Below are 22,375 nucleotides of genomic sequence, written 5' to 3'. Positions count from 1 at the left end.
TGAGAATGATGAGGGCAATGAATGTACAAATGCGCTTTACACAATTGGTGTATGTATGGATTGTGATAAGAGTTGTATGAGCCCCTAATAAAATGCTTTAAAAAAAATAAAAAAGTTTTTTAAAAAAGAAAATAATAACATTTATAACTTATTAAGGATTCACAAGGGTGGGAGGGTGGGGGAGGGAGGGAAAAAAGAAGAGCCAATACCAAGGGCTCAAGTAGAAAGAAAATGTTTTGAAAATGATGATGGCAACATGTGGACACATGTGCCTGATGCAATTGATGTATGTATTGTTCCAAGAGCTGTAAGAGCCCCCAATAAAATGATTTATAAAAAGCGTTACAGTCTCAGAAACTCCCAGGGGGGCAGTTCTACCCTGTCCTGCAGGGCCGCCACGTGCAAATGAACAAGGCCCCGTGGGCTGAGCTCTCCCCAATGCCCCCCTTTGGTCACGGCCTTGGCAGACTCCCCAGGTTTCCTCCCACCACGGGGCCTCTGCACTTGCTGACCCCTCTGCCCGAGACACCCTGCCCTCTTTGTGGCATTCACTCGTGGGCATCCTGAGGGTCTCAGCTGAGTCACCGCCTCAGGGCAGCCCTCCTTGGTTTCCGGGTTGGGTGACATCTTGTGAGCGGGTCCTCCTTGGCATGGGCATTGATGGGTGTGATCATCCGACCCATAGCTTTCTCCTACTATTTCTTAAAGGAGCCCTGGGACCGCGCGTGGCTAAGTGCTCAGCTGCAAGCTGAAAGGCGGTGGGGTTTGAGTCCACCCAGGCTCTGTGGGAAAATTGGCTTCCATCAGGATTGTAGCCAAGAGACCTCAGGGGGTGTTCTACTCTGTCACTCAGGGTCACCATGACACCTCTAACAACAGCTGTCATCTCAGGCTCACGGTGGCAGCAGGGCTCTGGTCGGTGCTCTCTCCACGATGGTTACTCTGCTGATGGTGATTGTGCGGTGGGCCTGAGAGGGCTGAGGGCCACTTAGGGGCAGTCAACTCAGTGGGCTAAGGGGGAGGCCAGGGGACAAAGTCTAGCGGAATTAGACACGGTCTGTGTCCCCACCCAGGACCTCTTGGTCCAAATGCCGCCCTTCAACCCCCACCCCAGGACCTAAGGGCGTTACCCACGGGCTCTGAAGGCAATCTCCCCAGGCCTGGCCCTCCCTCCCCCTCCCCCCACTCCCCGAGTCTGCAGGGGCTGCTGGGGCCAGGAACGTCAGGTGGAGGTGAGCTGTGGTTTGGGGGTTCTGGCTTTGCAGCTCATACAAAGTCATCTTTAAAAGGCTCCTCAACCTGCTCCACTCCCCCTCCCCCTCCAGCACCATCTGATACCATGCTGACCTTGGGAGCCTTCGGGAGGAAGCCTGGGGCGGAGGACGGGGGTGGGGGGGGGGGTCCTGTTTCCCGGAAAAGGGCGAGCTGATTGGAAGCAGAGCACGAGGCTCCGAGGCACCCTGGCCTGCCCACAGGGAGGAAGTGGGCCCCCGCAGAGGGAGGGGCCCCAGCGGCCCAGGGGACACCCTACCATCTCACTCTGACACCCGGATTCCTTATGACCTCTGCGGTGCGGGGAGCACTGAGCTCATCTTCTCAGTGAGGCCGTTGAACTGGGGCAATTAGACAATGCTACTGAGCGCAGGCTTGGGAAGGCTCTTGTCATAGGACCCTTGCTGGGAGCTGCAGGACAGGGCACCTACCCAAAGGCTCTGTTCCCTGGATGCCTTCTGCCACCTCCGTGGGTTGAACGCTGTCCTCATCCCCAGACTGGCCCAGGGATAGAAGGTCCAGCCAAAACACAGGCAGAGCCGCCGGAGCCCTGCATCCAAGGACCTGGGAACCGAGGACTCCACGCGGCAGGGTTTGGCTCTTACCTCGGACACTGGTGGGCTTCAGACTGAAGTGCAAGGGGCTCGTGGGGTGACCATGTGGTCATAACTAAGGCTGACGGTGATCTGGACACCCCACATGGGCACACAGGTGATCACCTCAGGGCCCCAGCCAGAGCGGGGCCCCTCTCAGGCACACACCCCCCCAAGGCACTCCCACCCGCCGTCCCTGTGCCTGCTGCCTTCCACGCGGGCGAGGCAGCTGGAGAGGGCAGGCGGGGCCCTCCCAGGTCACGCATTTCTTCCTGTGGTCACTTGGGCCACGGCTTTCCTCCATCACACAAGGGGCTTCGAAAGGTCCATGGAGAAACGAAAAGGCAAGGTCATGGAATTTCCCCCACAAACTTTTCAAAGCTCCCTTGTCTTATGCTCCCAGAATGGAACCTTCCTATCCTTGGGTTCATTGCCCCAACCCAGAGGCAACACACTGCACTCAGAGAGGCCCTCCCCCGAACACGCGGTCCACCGCTCACACGCCTGTGAGCATCACACACACAGTCTGTGACCCGCCAAGCGGGGTCCCTGTGCGGATCGCCCCTCAGGCGTGGCGAGGGGTTCAGAGGATGCTCCCATCCATCTCCCTCACATCCTCGGAGGACGCCTCCTGTCACACTCGCAGCAGAGCACGCCCAGGGAGGCCGGGCAGCTTGCTTCCACTGCGCAGCAAAGAGCGGAGCTGGGAGCAGGCCGCAGCCTTTCTTCCCGGTGTGTTCCAGTGACCCCTCTGTCACCACACCCAGCAAGGCCCGGGAAGGACAGTGGACTGGCTGGGACCCTGGGGTAGGGCTGGACTTAGGTACAGGACTGGAGGTGGGTCAGGGCTCAGGGAGCAAGTATGGTTGGACTGGGGAGGCCAGCGAAGGTCTGAGCTGGCACTTGCTGTAGGCCTGTCCCCATGCTCTCTCTCTGGGGGAGGGTGGGAAGCTCTGGTTGTGTGGGGCCCAGGCCAGCACTGGCCAGCGCCAAGGGCTCAGGGGGGAAAATCCAATCCACAGGCTACTCACCTTCTGCAGGCAGAGGCAGCAGGTGGTCAAGGAGAGAAAGAGCAGAGATGCAGATGGTTAGGCGCCTGGGTTTGGCAGTGCTACCCTGCCTGCCTGAGGCCTCCTCCCTGTCCCTCCTGGGTGCCCAGGAAGTGCCCATGGCCACCCGCATTCCCTAGGGCTCCCACATGGGGTCCAGGCCTGTGATTCTGGGGCAAGTCTCGCTGGGCCCTCATGGTTTGGCCTGGGCTTTGAGACCCTTGCCCTCTGCCCGGCTACATGCCGTTGTGTGGCTGATGAAGACACGGGTTTGGGATGTCTTGGGGCAGTGACAGGCTGCACCTGGGGAGCCCTCCCCTAGGCACCCACTCACCACAGTGGAGTCCACCTTGGGGCCACCATCGTCTGCCACCACCGTCAAGGTGTAGAAGTCTCCCTTCTCTCGGTCCACCAGGCCCTTGACTGTGATCACGCCCTGCAGGGAGGGGCCCAGTGGAGTGAAGGATGATGTCATCGGACCCTCTGCAGGCCCACGGCCCAGTTAGTGGTTGGATGTCCTGCCCACTCTCCCACCTCTGCACCACTCCCTCGGCCCTGCTGGCTCTGTCGGCTGGCATTCAACTTCTCTCTCAGATCCCAGCCAGCCACCACCTCTTCCTGGATGGCGCCCTGCTCCCCCCTCAGGGCGGTCACCCTCTTACTCAGGTCCTGGGTGCCTCGGTTCTCCTGGTGCTCTGGTTTGAAGCCTTGGTTAACCCCACGTCCCTCTCCTAGCCTGAGCCTAGCCTGCTCTGAGTGGGTAGCAGGATCGGGCTCATCCTGTCTTCCCCAGTGCCCCACAGGACATGCATGTCCTGCCCGCTGTAAGATTGAGCTGGGTCCCACTGAAAGACCCACTGATGCCAAGCTGGAGGAGCAAAAAGAGGAAGTAGGTGGGGTGCCAGGTGCTGAGATGGTGGCCCCAGAAACTTCGCCATTTAGTTCAGTGGAGCCCCATCCAAGCACCCAAACCGCCCCGGGACAAAGGGGATGGTGACACTTGCATGGTTCTCATCCAATAACAAGGACCCAGGGTGTGTGGACGCAGAGCCCAGGCCCAGCACGGAGTCTGCAAAGGGACCGGCCACAGGGTTTGAGGAGTGTTGGTGGGCTCAGGACGTGCGGCGGGCGCCCCTCGGCCCTCCTCACCGTGACGGCGTCGATCTTGAAGAGAGCTTTGGCCTGGGCGCTGGTGTAGGCGTCGAAGCGGTAGGTGATCTGGTTGAGGTTGTCGAGGGAGTAGGCCTGCACCCGCACGATCTCGGTGCCCAGGGCCAGGTTCTCCAGGATGGTGGCCTCGTAGGACGCGTTGGAGAACTGCACGGCCTCGTCCAGCTCGTTGAGCAGCGTGACGTGGACGCTGCAGAAGCCCTGGTTGAAGGGGGGCGCCTGGTCGGTGGCGGACACATTCATCAGGTAGCTGGTCTTGGTCTCGTAGTCCAGGTAGTCCACAGTGATGATCAGCCCCGTGCTGTCGTCAATCTGGAACTTCCCCTCCGCTCCCGACAGGATGCGGTAGTTTACCAGGCCGCCGTCCCCTGCAGGGGAGCACGGGGAGTGGGGTGTCGATGCAGTCCCAGGGGGAATGAGGCTGCCCTGTCACCCCCTAACTTGCCCACCCCGCCCCTGGTGACATCCCTGAAGACAAGGTGGAGGGAGGGGGGCTCGGCTGGTCTACCCCACCTCTATGGATCTACACCATCTCGAGACAGGTGGAAGTTGGGCTCTATTTCTCTTAGGGGCTTGGCATGACATGAGAGAGGCCTGGTTTTGCTCTTAAACACCAAAACAAACAAACAAGCAAACAAACAAGCAAACCCCACCCCACTGTGGCTGGGCACATTCTGACTCAAAGCGATCCTGTGTGACCAAGCAGAACTGCCCCACAGGGTTTCCAAAGCCTTACACCTTCAGAGGAGCAGACTGCCTCATCTTGCTCCCAGTGGGTTCAAAGCGCCAACCCTTTGGTTAGTGGTGAGTGCTTTAATCATTGCGCCTGCAGGGCTTGTTCTACTCCTGGAGCCCCACAAGTTGAGCTTCAGGACCTCCCTTGGAGAACCACAAAGATGGAGAATTGGGGATCTACTGGAGAGGCTCTAGAGCTCTGATCTAGAAAGGGTACCACCCAGAGGTCGCCAAGCCTTAATCTGGTCCCTTGAACTGAAGGGCTGTGGTGGCAGGGACACCTCCCTGTGCTCTCCTCATTCCCTGCACACACGCATGCGCCTTGGGGAGGCTCTGTGCACTAGGGACTGGAGCTGGATGCTCACATGACTTCTGGTGCAGAGGCGGGACCAAGGACGGGCAAACAGCCTCTCGGGAAACCTAAGGCTTTCCTGAAGTCTCTTGCAAACTGGGTGGGTTTCTCTGGGGGGATGATTGGTTCTTCAAAGGGATTCCTGATGCATGAGCTGCGGGCCTGTGGGGAGTGGTGTGGCTGCAACTATGTGAATGGGCTCTCTCTCGAGAATGAGCCACCTGGGACTCTCTCCATCTTCTCCCAGTCCCAGGTGAGATGCTCAAGAGGGCATGGCAAGGTGCTACCTCAGCATGCAACAGTTCAGACAGGAGGGGAGGGAAGGTACTTCAGGTGTGTGTGTGTGTGTGTGTGTGTGTGTGTGTGTGTGTGTGTGTGTGTGTGTAAGAGAGAGAGAGAGAGAGAGAGAGAGACAGGGAGGGGTGTCATGGTGGTGGGACTACTAATTAGAGAGAAATAGAGACACAGGGGGTGGGGGTGGGTGGACCCCCCAAAAGAGCTCCTCTCTGGCTAGGGACAAAGACCCAGACAGCCCAGACGCCATGCAGAGGGCCACCGTGACAGTGCATGCTTCTATTTCATGTTACATGGACTACAGCTGGTGAGCTTTGAGCTGGCCCTGTGAGACATAGGAACAGTCCCAGGCAGCTTCCTGCCAACCTAGTGGGAGCCTCCGTCCAGCCCTGGCCAGCCCGAGCCAACAGTCACCGGGAGCTGCCGGGTCCTAGGGTGACAGATGCGGCCCTTCCCTGGCTGTGGTCTCTCCTCTCTACCCAGAGCTTGGGACAAGTCCAGAGGGCTCCAGACCTTCTAGGCCTGGCCATCTGATGGGGTGAGACCAAGGCCAGGCCAGGAGTCCTCCCTGGTGGGGATGGGGAGGGGTGATGGTGGCTGAAAGGGGGAGTCTGAGAATTCTGGGTATTTGTGGGAGTGGGTGGGACAACTGGGGGCCCTGGCATTTCCCACCCGCCTCACCAGTGTCCCGGTCGGTGGCCCGGACCACAATGACTGAGGTCCCGATGCCCGCCGTCTCCCGGAGCCCCAGGCGGCTATATTGCTGCTGTGTGAAGACGGGGGCCTCGTCATTGACATCCTCCACGTACACGATCACCTGCAGGAGTGGGGTCGAGTGGGGAGTCATGGGGGCCGATGGTGTGGTCACCGGGAGGCCGGCTACACAACACCCTCCCCCCCACTCCAGTGTAGAGCACCTGGTACACAGCTCAACCCCCACTGCTGCTCAGCTTCAGCCATCTGGTTGGAAACCGACCACGAGAGCCGAGCGGAGGGAGAAGAGAAGGGCAGGCCGAAGTCCAAACACACAAGCATGTGCGCCCTCGGACGCCACGGTTGCAGGGGCGAGGGGTGCCCAAGGCCGGGATGCCTCTGCAGGTTGCTGACTGCATGCTACTGTCTAGAACTTCTATGGGTCTAGAACCTGAGAGGCCCACCTTGCTTATCCCTAAACCCCCCCTTTTCGAGCCTCTGTCCAGAACCTATGGTGTTCTGGACTGGTGCTGCTCCAGCAGGGTCTTAGTGCAACATGCACCATCACACATCCCTTCTGCTGCCTGAGCTGAAGAATCAACAACAACAGAGCAAAAACCTCCCTGCCCTGAGCCAATGCTGACTCACAGCCGGCCTGGAGGACAAGGTGGACGGTCCCGGTGGGTTTCTGAGACTAACTCTTCACAGGATTAGAAAGTCTAGTCTTTCTTTTGCAGAGAGGCTGGTGTTTTGAACTGCTGAGCTTGCAGTTAGCAGCCTGAGATGTAACCACAATGACACGAGGGCTCCCTGGTGCACGGCAGGTGCTGGAAAACGACCTGTTAGTAGACTGATGTCTCTTTCCTTTTAAGCCCCATGCCTGCATGCCCCTGACTTACAGTTCCGTCATCAACCCTGCAGGGTAACCTAGGACTAGTAAGTTATTCTTTAGGGCATCCGTTGCTCAGTGTTGAGACGCGGTGATATTAATCCCAAACCAATCCAGACCCTATCCCACTTGTAGGGCGTGCAAAAGTGCTCCAAGAAGTTCAAGGTGATATTACTGAAATAGACACACACACACACACACACACACACAACACGGCAATAGAGCATCCGGGCCCCCTTCCCTTGGGCTCTCCCCAGCAGCCCCTGCAGAGTGTGGGCTGTTTCCTCCCACCTGGGGCAGAGAGCATCATGGGGCAGTAAGGCTCTGGCTCCGCTGCACAGACCGGAGCAGCTGGAGGCCCTGAGCCACCTGGGCTCCTCGCTGCCTTTCCTTCCGGTCCCACGTCCCTCCCTCCCGCCTTTTCTGGCCTGGGTCTTTTACTCCACTGCTCATCTGTGCCCCTCTCTCTCTCTTTTTAAGGAACACACGGGTCCTGTCGCAAATGTAAGAGCTGGAACGGTGTTGATGGAGAGGTGTTTTTGGTTAGAGTCTAGCACCACCACCCTCTTCCCCAACTCCTTCCCCCCAGTCAAGGGCTTGGGACAGTTTGGAGAGGGGTGTGTGTGGGGGGAGGGCACGCTGGGGGTGTGTGCAGCTGAGCCAGCCCCGTGGGGAGGAGAGTGAGTCAGACTTAGAGCCACAGAATACAAGGCGCGGGGCTCCTGCTCTTTTTACAGAAGAACAACCCCAGGTCCAGAGAGGGGACGTGACTGGCACCAGCGAGGCCCTACCATCCCGGAGAAGGTTGGTGAGACAGCAGGGGTGCGTCTACTCCCCGCCATCTGCTCTGTATAGAAGATGCACTGGAGACCCCAGGGGTGTACGGTTGATGTGCTCAGCAGCTGGAGTTTGGGTTTTCCCAGAGATGTCTCAGGAGCCAGGCCCGGCCGTTTATACCCCAGAGGTCAGTCACCGAAAACCCTGTGACTATAGTCCTTTCTACTCTGACCTACAGGAGGCGGCCTTGTGCTGGACTCTGGCCCCAGGAGCCTGCAGTGTGGAGAGGGGAGAGGATGGGGCAATGGCACTCAATGTAGATGCCACGTGGGGCACCCAGCACTTATGGGGGTGGGGTGGGGGCAGAGGCACAAGCGAGCCGAGAATGTGTATGTTTGGCTTCTGGGTCTGGTCCCAGGGTTGACCCTGGACGTAGCTAGGGAAGTAGTTTCTGGATTGGTTAGCAGAAAGCAGCAGCGTGACCCATGGGAGATTGGGGTGGGGGTAGGGGAGCTGGGTGGCAGAATTGGGAGGTGGCATTTGGGAGTAAAAGCTTCTCTGCTTCCCTGCTCTTGGGGTTCCCCCAGCTCTGCTGTGTCACCAGCTTTTTTCCTGTCCAGACGCCCAGAACCCACTATGCAAACTAACATGCCCCCCCCCCCCCCAGCACAGCTGCTCATAGGCGGTGACCTTCTAGGGTTAGTTTCACCCGGAGCTTGGTGGTGAGGGCCTGGGCGAGGTGCGTGCGGCAGGGGTGACTTTCGGTGAGTCTCTTTGGTTAAGAAAGAAAAGATGGAATCATTCATCTTTCAAAGGGTGGGCCTTCTCCTTTTTGAGTCTGCCTGTCCAGACAGCAGCGCCCCAAGGTCCTGGGGCCAGCGTGACGGGACACGGGGTGAAACCTGGGTCTGGCTCCACGCCCCTCCCCTTGTTCATTTCAGCCTTGCTCTGAGTAGCAGCCAGGAGGCAAGATGGCGTGTGGTTTTCACACGTGTGGCACAGATGCACAGGAAGCAGAGGCCTGTGGGGCTCCCTGCAGGTGTGGCCTGGGGCGCCCGGTCCTCACCACTCTGCACAGCCTGGCTCTGATGTGCTTTATACAGTCCCCTGCACTCTGTCCAGGGGGCTCGGCTCAGCGCTGCTACCCTCAGCAGGGCTGGGAGAGAAGGGCTATGTGTTCACATGCATGGAGCGCATGGCCATGCTGGGGCTCACGTACTCATGTGGATGCATGGACCTGTGGCATGTGCATCTGTGCGGTGTGTGGACATGCCCATAGCCGTGTGTGTGTGTGTGTGTGTGTGTGTGTGTGTGTGTGTCCACACCAGCCTCTATGAGGAACATTCTCTCCAGGCTCCTGGCCCTGCCCTGGCTGCTTTGGGAGGGGGAACTGGAGAACCTCTCGAGGTGCATGCACACCATCTATTTATTGCTGCAGGGGAACAGATGGTAAGGGCGCAGTGTCTTCAGGAAGGCCCCTGCTATCTTGGGTCTGAGGGGGGTGGGGGCCGTGTACTAAAGGCAGTCAAGTTCCTGCCCCGAGGGGCTAGTCCCCAAGTTCTCCTTTAAAGTCTCTCCTTAGGGCCGAGGCAATGGTGTCCAACTGCTCGGATGAGTCTCAGGCAGAGCAGCTGTGCTGTGCTAAAGAGAACAGAGTCCAGCCGGCTGCTTGAAATGGAAGCCCAGTTCGAGCCCGGGGTGATCCCAAGCAGGCTGCCCCAATCTCCTCATCTGTAAAAGGGGCATAATAATACAGCTTGCTTCAAAGGCTGTTGCCATGGAATCGATGCTGACTCCTAGCACCCGCAGGGCAGAGGGGATGGGGTCTCCAGGGTTTCCGAGGCTATAAATCTTTATGGGGCGACGGCCTCATCTCCTGAGTGGCGGCTGCTGGTCCGAATTGCTGACCTTGTAGGGAGCAGCCCAGAGTCTGACCCACTACGCTGTCAGCGGTCCCGAGGCTCATAAAGCGCACAGAAAGGTGTGCGGGGCATCGTGAGGACTCCGCGAGGGCTCATAGGAAGAGGAGGAGGGCGTGCGGGTGGCAGGCAGGTGTGGCCTGGGGCGCCTGGCCCTCACCGCTCTGCACAGCCCGGCTTTGATCTGCTTTATACAGCATCCGGGACCACGGAAGATCATCTTGCCTTAAAAGCTAAACAAAAGTTTTGTGGCTGAAACACAAGAGGTCACTGTCAGCACCCAGCCGAGGCTCCTGGGGAGGCAGGCCCCCCACAGGGCAGCCAGCGAGGAGGGAGCCTGAAGCCCAGAGACCCAGACCCAAGCTACAATGATTTGGGGCAGGTGCTGACACGCATGCACACATCAGTGTGGGAAGTTGAGGTTCGGCTGTGAGGTGGCAGGGTGTGTGTGTGGGGTGTCTGCCTGCATCTGCCAGGGGTTCCTCCAGGGACCTGGGTTTGACCTTCAGGAACGGGGCCTCTAGAATTGTAACCAGCCACGGGGTGGAAGCCTGAGGCAGACCTCCGGCTGAGGGGCAGCAGTAAAGACCAGCCTGGCCCCACATAGGGCCGTCTGCTGCTGGGCCCAGTGCACCCTGGGTGATGGCCAGGTAAGCCTCTGTTCATTGTTTCCACCTTGAGGGAAACAGCGGGGGCAGAGATGGGGCAGATTCTGCTGACTCCCATCCTGTGGAAAAGTTTCTGCCTAACCCCCACCTTGACTTCCCCTACCTGCTCCTGCTCAGGTCTGCAGGCTCAGACTCACTTCCTCCCACCTAGGGGAAGGGTCTGGGAGCAGCTGAGCATGTGGGTGTGGTGGCGGTGGTGGTGGCTTGCCCCCACAGGACAATGAGGGAGCTGGTGCCCAGGGATCCAATCTGAGCTATCCTGTCATGAAGGAGGGTTCCCCACAATGATGCCCCTGAGCCGGCTCAGGAGTGTGTGTAAACCATTCGGCCTGTGGAGTCTGTGCGGATGCCAATCAGGAAGACGAAGTTGGTTTGATCTCAGAGAAAGAGCAGGGGAAAGGACCACAATTTATGGGGCAGCTGGGAGTGGCGATTGGAGGATATTTGGGGGTGGGGGGCGGTCATTCAAGGGAAAGGGCACTCCCTATGCATTCAGTAGACTTGGCTCCAGATCCTGGTTCCGTCATGAACAGTGGGGTGTACTGCAGTTTCCTCCCCTGTACAGTGGGGTGCTAACATTCCCATCTCCAGAGTAATGGCCGGGGGTGGATAGAGGCCACGTCTGTAACCTCAGCATCTGTGTGCCCCTTTCCTATCTTGGGAAACTGAGGCTCAGACACAGCCAAAGGACAAATCCAAGGTCCCAGGGTTGACTGAAATTATGACACCCCCCCCCCACCTACCACACACACACACACACCTCACCTAGGGCCCCAGATGCCATTCAGCAGTGGGCCAGTGGTGGCCACCTCCACCCTGCTGTACCCTCGGCCCCACCCTCCCCTGCCCCTGGCCTCACCCTGACAGAGCTGCGCATGGGCCCCAGGTCGTGGTTGTAGGCCTCCACCACCAGCAGGTGGGATGAGTTCCGCTCCCGGTCCAGGGGCCGGGGCCCTCGCATCAGGAGTCCGTTGCTCACATGGATCCGGAAGTTGTTGCCATGGTTACCTAGTGGTGGGACATATGAGGGGCATGGGTTCAGCCTGGGATCCAGATGGGAGAGAGGAAGGGGCTCAGGAACGCTTAATCTGCCTAGTGGTCTCTGCTGGGGCGTGGTGCACAGACAGCCTCCCACACTACCCAAGCCTGGCAGGCCTTGGGGAAGGGACAGAAGTCCACCTAATTCCCTTCCTGATGGGAAGCCTGGAGCTCCTCCTGGACCCCCACTCCCCTCCTAGAGGCATTGCGGGTGGAGTGAGAACACTTTAATGCTTCAGAGAGCTCTGGGCCCTGAAAGAGGGAGACACAGGCTCCCTTGGGGGTGGATTCAGGATGTAGGGGCGCCTTCAGGCCAGTCCAGCATTCAGTCCCCCAGTTTTTGGCAGTCGCGTCTGATTTCCCTTTGGGCTTGCAGTTAGTGTAGGGACTACTTTATCACGGACTTCTCTAGCTATGTGATTGGTTGAGGGGCAGGCATGTGATTCTCTTGGACCAATGAGCCTCGATCTTGGGGGAGTTTGCTGGGATGGCCCCCCGGCCCCGTTGAGTGGACCTGAGGTGGGCAGGGGATTCTAGTTGAACAAATGAGGCTCCAGCTCCAGATGGCTCACTGGAGGCGGCTCTGCCCTCCAAGGCCCCCTTCTCAGGGGGATGACCTTGGTCCTACATTCCGTGAGGGGCTGGGGGAATACGGCACTGGAGAAGTTCCATCAACATCACACCTGGTTCAAATCATGGCTGGGGAATTTACGCTCGGCCGTGGCCCGGCCCCACGCGGGCAGCTGTGGGGGTGCCTTGGTATCAGCCCCTGGCCCCTTGGTTTCTGGACAAGCTCCGCCCCCCGCCCCCGTCTGCTCACCATGGAGGATGCGGTACCACACGCGTCCAAACTCGCCCTCGTCCGCGTCGGTGGCTTTTAGCTGAAGGAGAACAGGAGGTGGGATCACTCTGTGAACGTCACTCACAGGGAGGGGGCATACTTGTGGAGCCCCTTGCTTCCTTCCAACATCCCCGCACCCCACCAATCCATGGCTTCTCAGGGTGGCTGATGGCATGGGAGAGGAGGCGTCCTGACTGCCTTTCTCCTGCCCCACAGGGATGTGGCCATTGATGGCTCCGTGCTGCCCACTGGGGCTGGGAGCAGGGGAAGCAGGTAGCAGTAAGGAGGCCCCCTGGATCCAGGCTCCAATAGGTCTTTCCCTACAGCCCCAATTCCCTACTCTTCCAACCTTCTGAGATCCCAGGAGCCCACATAGAATGACTGCCTCCTGCCCACACCTTCTAGATCTGAAGATCTTCTGGTCCCACTGAGTCTCAGCTGGGTGCTGCATACTGTGACAGTCCCTGTGTGGGGTCCAGAGATCCTATCCCCCAAGGACAGCTCCATGCTCATTCACCACGCAGTGGCTTTGGTCCACTGCCAGCTCACCTAACTCGGCTGGCTGTCTCTCAGGCTTATGTTTTGTGTCCACATGGGACATGGAGTGCATGCTATTCTGACTGTCCCTCTGAGACATGGACTGGGGCCTGGCCCTTTTCAAAGAAATTGACCTTGAGGCTGTTGGTAATGTCACAGCTGGCCCCCGGAGCAAGTCCTATGAAGACAAGTGTAGAACATGCCTGCCACTCTCGACAGTGCTGCGCAGACAGAGTTTGCAAGGTCCTGCCTGCGGCGCGAGCAGAAAGCAGCCCGGGGCAGCAGTGCTGTGTGATTTGTGGAGGACTGCTGGGGAATGTTCTGAGTGCTCCCACTTCTGGAAGAACGGCGCCTCCCTCCTTTCTCCACACCTCTCGCTTGGACCCAGCCATGTGCGGGCGCTGCCAGGATCGTATAGACTGACCCGCTGTGGTCAGCGGTGACTGTCCAGGGGTGTGCACCTGATCACAGCTGGGCTACAATCAGTTTCTGGGGTGTTTGGCCTTGGGTCCCAAGAGGTGGGTGTGTGCCAGTCCTTCTAGCAGTTAAGAGGTTCCCACCACCAGCCCCTCCCTCTGACCTCTCCAGCTTCATGTATCAATCCCCTCTCTCCCTTGCTGACTTGGCCTTGGCCCCTTGCGGCTCCTGGCTATTTCTTGAGCACCGAGAGCATGCCAGGCTCACGCCTCTCTCCTGTGTGAGTTCCCCTGCCTGGCATGATGGCTCGTCCACTGTTTACTTACTGGCTGCTTCATCAGGCCCTTTCTGATCACCCCACTCCCATGACCTGGCCTTTACCACACCCCATCCCTGCCGACACACTTCCTCTTGGTGTATTTGCTTACTGCCTCCCTGAGACAAGGGTCTCTGCTCATGGCTGTATCTGTAGTCAAGAACCCCCCAGGTATAGTGGGGTTTACATGAGTTACACATTGGGCTGCTGACCACAAGGTCAGCAGTTCAAACCCCACAGCTGTAGGGGTAAAGAGTGATGAGCCCTTCTACTCCCAGAAAGAGCTACAGCCTTGGGAACCCGCCGGGGCGGTTCTACCCTGTCCTGTGGGGCTGCTGCTATGAGTTGGAATCGATTTGATGGCATTGGAGTTGGTGTTTTGGTTTTGATCTTTAGTCCCCAGAGCAGTGACCCAGGCACACAGCAGATGCTCATTTTGTCGCCGTGGTTGAATGGATATGAACAACCAAACTCTGTAGCCTCTCACCATGGGCACGGAGCCGATTCTGGCTCACAGCAACCTAGCGAGAGTCAGGCTGGCCCTCGGTGAAGCAACATGAAGCCCATGTGCCTGGACACGGCCGTGTCTGGGTCCTGCGGACTCAGTTATTCCGAAAGCCCAGCTGCACCGACGTCTTTCCCTCCTGGGTTTTCCTTGGATCCTGTGGGGTGTGCCAGCACTGCTGCAGGTCACGCCTTCCTGTACCTGAGTTCACGTAAGCCGTGTCTTGCTGCTTGCCACCCAAGGTCCTGATACAGGCTTTCCTGTGTGTGCACCTTGAACACACCCTGTTAAGTACCTACCCTGTGCACGGCTCCATGCCTGGCACCGTGAGGGGCGGGGAGAAGAGGGAGATGGGCTCCTGCTTGCTTAGATCAAGAAAGCAGTGGTCACTGAGGGCTGGACTGGCCAAGGGTTCCCCGAGGAGGGAGCTGAGTTTGGAAGGAAGGGTAGGATCTGGCAGAAAAGTTGGGAAACCTACTCAGGATGGGAAGTAGCATGAGCAAAACCAGAGGCTCCTGCTCTGAGCTGAGCTTCTCACCAAGACCCCAAGCCCGCCCGGATGGCCAGGTTTATACTGGGGTGCAGGATGGACAGGACAAGGGTCTCACTATGTAGCCGGGGGCCAGAGGAAGGAGAGTCAGCAATAGGAGTCGTTAATTGCCTCCATGACCAACAGCCTCTTCTGTCGGGAGATTCGAAGAACTGGATGGTGGCTGGATATCACTACTGAAAGTGCTGATCAAAGATCCTGCAGAGGAACCGTGATCAAAAGGGGGAAATGTGGAACAGATTCAAACTGTCATGAACTCCAGATACTCTGGAACTATTGAGGCTGGATGAACCCCACAAAACTATTGCCCTGATATAATTTTAAGCCTTAAACCAAAAAGAATCCCTGACATCTTCTTTAAACCAAGTAGTGGTTTAGCTTAATTAGTAAAACTGTGCTCTTGTGGGAACTATCTAGATGGGATCAAACTGACAGCAGCAACTTGGAAGATTAGATGGGGAACGCAGTGGCTCGTGAGTTTATGTGAAAGGGAAGATCAATTTGGAAAAAGGATGCAGTATGATTGGCTTCTTTTATATATGGTCTTTCGGACCTATTAGGCTGCTGCTTCCATGAAAATGATTGGCTAGGCCACAGTCTTGCAAGGGATTGGTCAGCACGCTGTGCAAACACCAAACTCCCAAACTCACTGCCATAGCGTGATTCCGACTCATCGCCGGCCCTGGAGGACAGAGAAGAACTGCCCTTGTGGGTCTCTGAGACTTTCCATCTTTATGAGAGAAAAAAGCCTCATCTTTCTCCCACAGAGGAGCTGGCGGCTTTGAACTGTGGACCCTGCGGCGAGCAGCTTCACCATGGCAGCAGCAGTATGAGCTTTACAGACTGGGAAACCCCGTACACAGTCTCTCTCTGATTCGGGATTGACTCGGTGGGAGTGGGAGCAGACGTTTTGGAACGTTCAAAGCCGGGGAAGCACAGCCCCACTCAACACGCACAGGCTGCCTGGATTTGGAGCCGTGTCCCTGGCAGCCTGGTCTTTCTCTGTCAGGCCTCTTAGCTGTGATGTCCCTGGAAGGTGTGCACAGGGTGTGAAGCACGTGTCAGCGGCCCAGGGCAGGAGGGAGGAGCTAAACACCCCAAACAGGTCTTGGGCGGAGTCGCGACTTCCCTGGGTTGTACAAGAATTTCTGAGAGCTGGGGGAGCCGGCCTCCTGGTGGACACTGTTTTGAGATGCAGGCTCCTCAGAGGGCAGCTAGTTGCCAAGGAAGCTGTGGCTCCCAGGGAAGAAAGGAGGGGAGGGGTGTGTGTGTGTGTGTGTGTGCGTGTGTGTGTACACACGCGGGGTGCATGCACCCCTTTTGGAAGGTCCCTGGTAGCCCACCTAAACTTCAAAGCACAGTCTTGATTGCTTCTCAATCTTGTGCATTCTGCTTTGCGGTCTCTTCGACCTTTGAAAGTGCCTCTCTGCTAGGACTCAGGCTGCCAGATGCCTTACAGGAGGTGCTTTTCTGGGCAGCCGGGCAAGGAGACTGGAGGGAGAGGGGCCTCAGGGGCCGCCTCTGGGCTTGCTCTCCTCCCACTGTGTACAGGGAGCCCCTCTCCAGGGTAACCTGGGGCTGGCAGGCATTGAACAGCCACCAACCCACTGGCTGTGCTGACCATACCATTCAGACTTCCAAAGGGGGAAGGGGAGAGCCTTGGGGGCCAGGAAGCCAGGCAGCGCCCCCTCGATGGTTCCTCCAGAGCCTCCCACCCTAGAGAGGCTCCAAGGAGACAAGCTGGGGCCAGGCCAGGGGCAGGCTCTTGTGGAGAGCTCCCCTCTCTTCCTCCCTGCCCACTTGCATTTATACCCCCTTGGTGTCCCCTCTCCCAGAGCAGAGACCAGCCGGTTCCAGACAAAGCCAGGTCCACTGCAGAGCAAAGGCCTCCGAGACACCTCTCCACTGAGCTCAGGACTCCTGAGGGCTGGCTCTGAGGTCAGTGATTGGACGGGGAAGGCTTGGTGAGGAGAGGGGGTTGGAGGTGCAGATCCAGGAGTCCTGGCCAAGACACAACAAGGGCAGTGCCTCCTAGCCTGAGGTCACCCAGCAGGCCCCCGCTCCCTGGAGCCCTGTAAGAAGAAAGAAGGTTCTAGTGTGAGCTGGGGCGGGGGGCTCAGAGGGGGAAGCCTGGGTTTCCTACTTGTGTCAATAGGAACTGTCTCAGAAACCCGCAGGCGGCGCTATGAGTCAGCACGGACTCAATGGCAGTGAGGGTTTGAGTCTGAACTTACAGAGAGAAGCCCAGACAGAGCAGGGCCTGCCCAGTGTACTCCGGGCCAGCTTGTGGAAGCGGGATCGGGGAGGCATCTGGTTCCTGGCCTTGGTAGACCAGCCAGGCGACCTACCACCTGGCCGACCTACCACCAGTTCCAAGGAGGGTAACTCGATATTTTCAAGCACTTCAGAACTCCTCGCTCCCCAAGAAGCGACCCAGAGGAGAATTCACTGTAGCTGTTTGTGGCTGCTGTTGCCTTCATGTGGGGCTCATGCTGGCCCATCCTGCACCATCGTCCTCACCTGGGGATTGTGCTTGCCTGGTTTTTCTGCAGGAGGTGATGCCAGGCTCACTTCCTAGCCCGTATTCATCTGAAAGCTCTTCTAAAACCTGTTCAGCTTCATAGCCACGCGAGAGCCTCCGTTGTCTAATGAGGGGGAGCTGCAGGTGAGGGGCACTGGCCACAAGTCCAACTCAGGGTCCCGAGTCGGAGAGAATGCTACCCTTGAACCATCGTTGCTTCTTGATGCGATCACCCGTCATTAAAGCAGGGCTGCGGGCCATGGTGTTGCCTAACAAATGTCTCCAGATGCACCCAAAGGTCCCGGAATGACCTTCTACCCAACAGCATTCAGACTGCTTCTCTTTGCGGACTCTTCTTTGCTTACTCCCAGAGGAGCGGTCAGTTTTCGCCCTGTGGCCAGTGGCCCTGGGCACAGCTCCCTTTGCCCACTTGCTCAGACACAGGGGAAAACCAGTCATGTTCAGCAGCCTGTCTGGAATGTTGGCGGCAGCAACTCCATCCTGAGTTAGACTAAGCCGCCAGCTGGGACCGAGGGAGGCCGGCTGGCCCCCAACCCCACGGAGCACCAGGTGGCAGGAGAGGGAAAGGGCTCTTTTTCTTTATTAGGACCCTTTGGGATGTTCTGTTCTCGCCTGACAGAAACCAAAGATCACATCCTTGGCTTCATGAACTGGGCCTGGGGATGTGTTTTGCTTGGCCTGGGCTCAGCCGGAAATATTTAAAGAATTCATTTCAAATTGTTTTTAGGAGCAAAATTGTAGACTTGGGGAAACAAACAAATAAAACAAAACCCATTTTTTCTTCTTTTTCCTCTTCCTCCACCACTTCCTCCTTCATAAGTGTGGGACTTTAGATTGGTCACTTCTCTGGGCCTCACTGTCCTGAGCTGTAAAAATGGCCATTACACTACCTGAAAACCAAACCAAGCCAAAATCACTGCCATCGAGTCAATTCTAATCCATGGCACCTCTATTGGACGGGACAGAACGGCCCTGTGAGTTTCCCAGACTGTAACTGTTTAGGGGTGCAGAAAGCCCCATCTTTCTCCCACGGAGTCACTTGTGATTTCGAACTGCCAGCCTTGAAGATTGAAGCCCTATGTGTAACCGCTACACCACAGGGCTAGTTCAATAGTGCCCTTTGCCATCAATGCCCACCCTGTCCCCCTGTCCCGGGTCCAGCTGACCTGCCTATGAGTTTCCTATCCGTTGTTCCTGTTGCAGGAGCCATGGACATCCCCAGCGTTCCCACCTCCCCAGCCCCCAACCTCTTCGCCTTCTTCACTGCTCAGGCCACTCCGGGGACTCCAGAGGAGGAGGAGGAGGAGGCAGGCGATTTCCTCCCTGGACTTATTGCCCTGGCCTGCATCTTCCTCCTGCTGGTCTCCTGCCTGCTGTTCATGATCGTCTGCCAGCCAGCGGCACTGGACCCGAGGCGCAGGCGGTGTGAGAGCATGCCCCACGACCCGGTGAGCCCCAGCGAGCCCCAGCTCCGCCTCTGGAAGCGCCTGGGCTCCCTGCGCCTCTCCAGGCACAGCTTCCGCAGGGGCCGGCCGGCCGCCCCGAGACGCCCTCTGCCGGGCCGCGCGGGGGACAGCAGCGGCGACTACATGGAGTCCACGCTGATGTGAGGGGCATGCCCCGCCCCGCCATGGGCCCAGGCAGAGGCGCACGTATAGAAACCAGTGCCTTTGGCAAACACTGACATGGCGCCCCGTCTTTCAGAGAACGTTGCTTAATATCCGCTCAGAAATAGAAGTCACCCACGTCAACCTTTTGCGAAATGACAACGCCATTGCGAGATGGCACGGCATGAAAAGGACCGCTGTCACCGCTGAACACTGGTCTGCGATGTTCTCAGGAGCTCTCCTCTTTCGACACTCGGCTGAGCAGACCACACAGGCAGCCGGGACCCAGGGAGACGCTCAAATGCGGAAGCAGTCGTTTAAACTTGCTGTACGCAGCAGTCTCTCACAGCTGGTGACGGTGGATGGCCATGGTCAACAGGCCCTGCTCAGTAGTGCCCGCCCCCCTTTGGTGGTGCCCAAGGCCTGCCTCTGCCATACCTGAGCTAAGCCTCTGGGCCCAGGATCCTGCTCTTTCCAGAGATGGTTCTCAGCAGACCCTTCAGCTGCATCCTGCTAAAAGACCCCTGGCCCAAGGGCTGAGTACCTAGAGCCACCTGGGAACTTGGCCTAAAGCGCCAGGGTGCAACCTGGGGCTCCCCAGGGCCCTTTCTGGCACCAGCCAGGTGGTCTCCCCCCGATCCCCCTCACCTCCCGGACCTGGACGCAGCATTCCTGTTGGCCTGCCTTCCTAGACCAAGGCACAGTTCCAGTTCTCATGTGAGCTATCACATGGCTGATGGCTCCCTCTGGCCTTGTGACAAGGTACCGCCTGCCACCTGTGCCAACCCAGTGCTCAAGACAAAGGGAGCCCAGGGACTCTTCTCCGTGGACACCTGGGCCCGGTGGTGGTGGTTGGCACCCTAAATGGATCTGAGAAACCCAGGCCCCTGCGACTCCAGGGTGCACAGTCCCAGTTCTCCCTGACAGCCGGCTTACAGGAAACCCCGGGCAGGGATAAGGGCTCTTGGGTCACCTCTCTAAGCTTCTACTCCAGAGAGGGGCCTGCTCCCTCTTGGGCACAGTGGCACTAATGGCTGTAAAAATGGGACACTATGGGCCTTGCTCTGACCTTGCTGGGGGAGGACACATGTGTCAACCATCTTTAGCATCTAGGCTGGGCCCAGGGGGGCAAGGACCCTAAAGGAGATCTGACTGAAGGCTGGGCAGATGCTTTGAGCCTGTCTCGACTGCCCTGCCCCAACACATGACTCCCCATCCAACGCCCCACATGCTTGCCTGCCCTGGATACTTTCTCGACGGCCAACATCCATTCTGATCTTCGGGGTGGGGTCTCGGGGGCTGGGAAGGAAGGCTTCTCTCAGGTCATGTGGTCCCATCAGCCCACTGCCATCCCCAGCTCTTAGGGCCAGTCTCGCATCTTTGCCAAACTCCGCGAGGTCCTGCTAGGCTGCCCTTACCCCCAGCTCTCCTCTGACCTCATCCCCTCCTAGGCACCACGCTTCTCTCCTACCTAAACCCTCCCACCCTCTGTCCCCTCCCCTCCTTCTCCAGCTCCCTGCTCCCACGGGAGACCTCCTTCTGGTCCCACAGGGCTCAGCATAAGTGCCACTGCCTCCGTGAAGTCTCCCTGGACCTCACCTGCCCCCCCTGCTCTGCTCCCCTGAAGGCTGCCGGCCACTCAGTGGGAGGAAGATGATGTAGTCTGCTCCCACACGGCTTTATAGCCAGGGGACCCAGGTGACAGGGGACACGGATTTATAGCCAGGGGACCCAGGTGACAGGGGACACGGATTTATAGCCAGGGGACCCAGGTGGCAGGTCCTCTCAGACCACTCACTGGAAGCCTGTTTCCTCTGGGAGCGGACGTTCAGAGCTTGGACCTCCGAGTGAAGTGGGCCCCCTGAGAGGAGGCCCCTCAGCTCAGATGGCCCCAAAGCTCCTTGGGCAGAAGTGGGCTTCTCTCATCTCTCATCCTGGGGATTTCTGGGAAGCCTTTGCCCAGGCCAGTCCCTGGAGTTCCCTCAGGTGCCAGGCCTGCTCAGGCCAAGCTGGAGGTGGCTGGGCCCCAGGGGGAGAGGGGCAAGCAGGAGGCTCCCACAGCACCTAAGCTATCAAATTGCCATCTTGGCAGCAGTATCAGGTGGCCCATTTCAACCTGCCCGTGTCAGGGCCAGCCTGGAAGAGGCTGCCCCACCCAGAGGCCAGGGCTCGGGCTGTGTCAGATACTGACAGCTGGAGAGGAGAGCACACTGAGGAGAACATGCTGTAGCAGGGAAGTGGGAGGGTCCAGCCCTCCAGGTCTGGTCCATGGGTCTGGCCCCCACCAGGTATGCACCGTGTTCCTGCGGTGACTCCACCGAGACCCTACCACGATGGGCTTTCAGAACCCCCAACCTCTGCTCCCAGGACCAGGGCAAAACAGTTGGGCTGCATCCCAAGTCTGAAGTTGGCTGGTCCCACTGTGCTAGGGTCTGTAGTGCAGGCAGCCAGGTCTTCTCAAAGTGAGCTCGGCGTGCTCCTCCCTGGTCCCAGGCCTTCCCCAGACACAGCCAGAGCTCCGTAGCCCGGCGCTCAGGACGCTCCAAGATGGGCAGGGGCTGTTTCCCTCCAGCTGGTGCGGGCCGCTGGAGCCCACAGCTCAGGCACTGGGAGCGAGGCAGACCTGGTCTGGGCCCTCACTTGGAGTCTCTGGCTCCATCGTATGTGGAGTCTGAGGCCTCTGTTTACGGAGTGCCCCAGCCTGGATGTGTCCCCATCCTCAAAGCCATGGTGGAGGAAGTCCTGGTGGGACTCGGCTTCCTTGGAAGCCCTGGGAGATTTCTCTCCCAGCAGGCTCTGCTGGAGAGGTCCAGTGCTTCCCTTCCCAATCAGTCGGAGGTCAGAAGAAGTCCAGCTTTGCTAGAAGCCAGCCAACAGGACCCCAGGGGTGTCACCAGGATCTGAATCCCGCCCCACAAGAAACAGGCGGAGTTGGGGTAGCCCTGTTACTCGTGCAAGGAGGCTGTCTAAGTTGTGTGTAAGTAGAAGCCCTTTCTGGGGTTTAGAGAGTGGGCGGTCCCCTCCCAGAGGTCTGCGTCCACCTCTGGTCCAGCTTGTGAATCTCCCCTGGAGTCTGTCCCCGCATGGCCTCCCTGAGACACACAGACTGAATTGAGGCTACAGGAACACCTCGCCCCGCTGCACCTTCCTGAACCAGTGGGCCTGCCAGGCACCAGCGGCTGCTTCCTGCAGGTAGGGTAGGGGCAAAGGCTGCCCTGAAGGTTGAGGAAGGAATGGGGAGGGGGGCTTTCAGTGGTTTGGTACCACTCCCTCTAAACCCCTGCACCGGGCTCGGCAAACCTCTTGGTCCTAGGACACTTGCCAACCAGCTGGGGGAGGCAGGTGCCGGCTCTGGGGAGTGGCGCACACCCAGCTGAGGCCCAGAGGGATGGAGCTTTAGCCCTTCCCGCTTCTGGATGGCAGCCGCAGCCGTGCCAGGCTCTGGCCCTGTGCTCTGCCTGTGTCTGGGCACTGGCACCCACTCCCAGCCCCTCTCCTGCCCCCTTCCCGGGCACATGCCCAGCCTCCCACTCTCCTGCCCCGTGCCCCGCCCTGGACAGGCCTGGATTTGCTGGGTGAACAGAGCCATTCATTGCTGGCCTCCCCTCTCA

General features: G+C 58.5%; 3 protein-coding genes across 6 annotated transcripts in view; 1 reads left to right on the top strand and 2 right to left on the bottom strand.

The window, feature by feature from the left end:
• Positions 1-4,391, bottom strand: part of CDH23 (cadherin related 23) — an 86,801-nt gene extending 82,410 nt beyond the window's left edge. For all 4 annotated transcript variants that reach the window (XM_013004237.3, XM_045291229.1, XM_045291230.1 and 1 more), the window contains exons 1-3: positions 4,064-4,391; positions 3,249-3,350; positions 2,897-2,899 (exon numbers count right to left, since the gene is read on the bottom strand). In XM_013004237.3, the coding sequence (XP_012859691.3) occupies positions 2,897-2,899; positions 3,249-3,350; positions 4,064-4,327 (369 nt within the window). In that variant the 5' untranslated portion in view covers positions 4,328-4,391. The remainder of the gene's footprint in view (positions 1-2,896; positions 2,900-3,248; positions 3,351-4,063) is intronic.
• A 13,974-nt stretch (positions 4,392-18,365) lies between these two features.
• CUNH10orf105 (chromosome unknown C10orf105 homolog) lies at positions 18,366-18,767 on the top strand. The gene has a single exon (XM_013004238.1). The coding sequence runs from the start codon at positions 18,366-18,368 to the stop codon at positions 18,765-18,767; it is 402 nt and encodes a 133-aa protein (XP_012859692.1).
• Positions 18,768-21,881: 3,114 nt separating this feature from the next.
• Positions 21,882-22,375, bottom strand: part of LOC123521851 (cadherin-23-like) — a 48,543-nt gene continuing 48,049 nt past the window's right edge. The window contains exon 13 of the mRNA XM_045291691.1: positions 21,882-21,979. Coding sequence (XP_045147626.1) covers positions 21,882-21,979 — 98 coding nt within the window. The remainder of the gene's footprint in view (positions 21,980-22,375) is intronic.

Source organism: Echinops telfairi, unplaced genomic scaffold, assembly GCF_000313985.2.
Source record: "Echinops telfairi isolate 266 unplaced genomic scaffold, ASM31398v2 ScPeMD7_70;HRSCAF=299, whole genome shotgun sequence".
In the NCBI taxonomy this organism is placed as follows: domain Eukaryota; kingdom Metazoa; phylum Chordata; class Mammalia; order Afrosoricida; family Tenrecidae; genus Echinops; species Echinops telfairi.
This window is presented reverse-complemented; position numbering and strand designations above follow the sequence as displayed.

Coding starts and splice junctions, on each gene's coding strand:
- CUNH10orf105 (XM_013004238.1), top strand. CDS start 18,366: ATGGACATCCCCAGCGTTCCCACCTCCCCAGCCCCCAACCTCTTCGCC.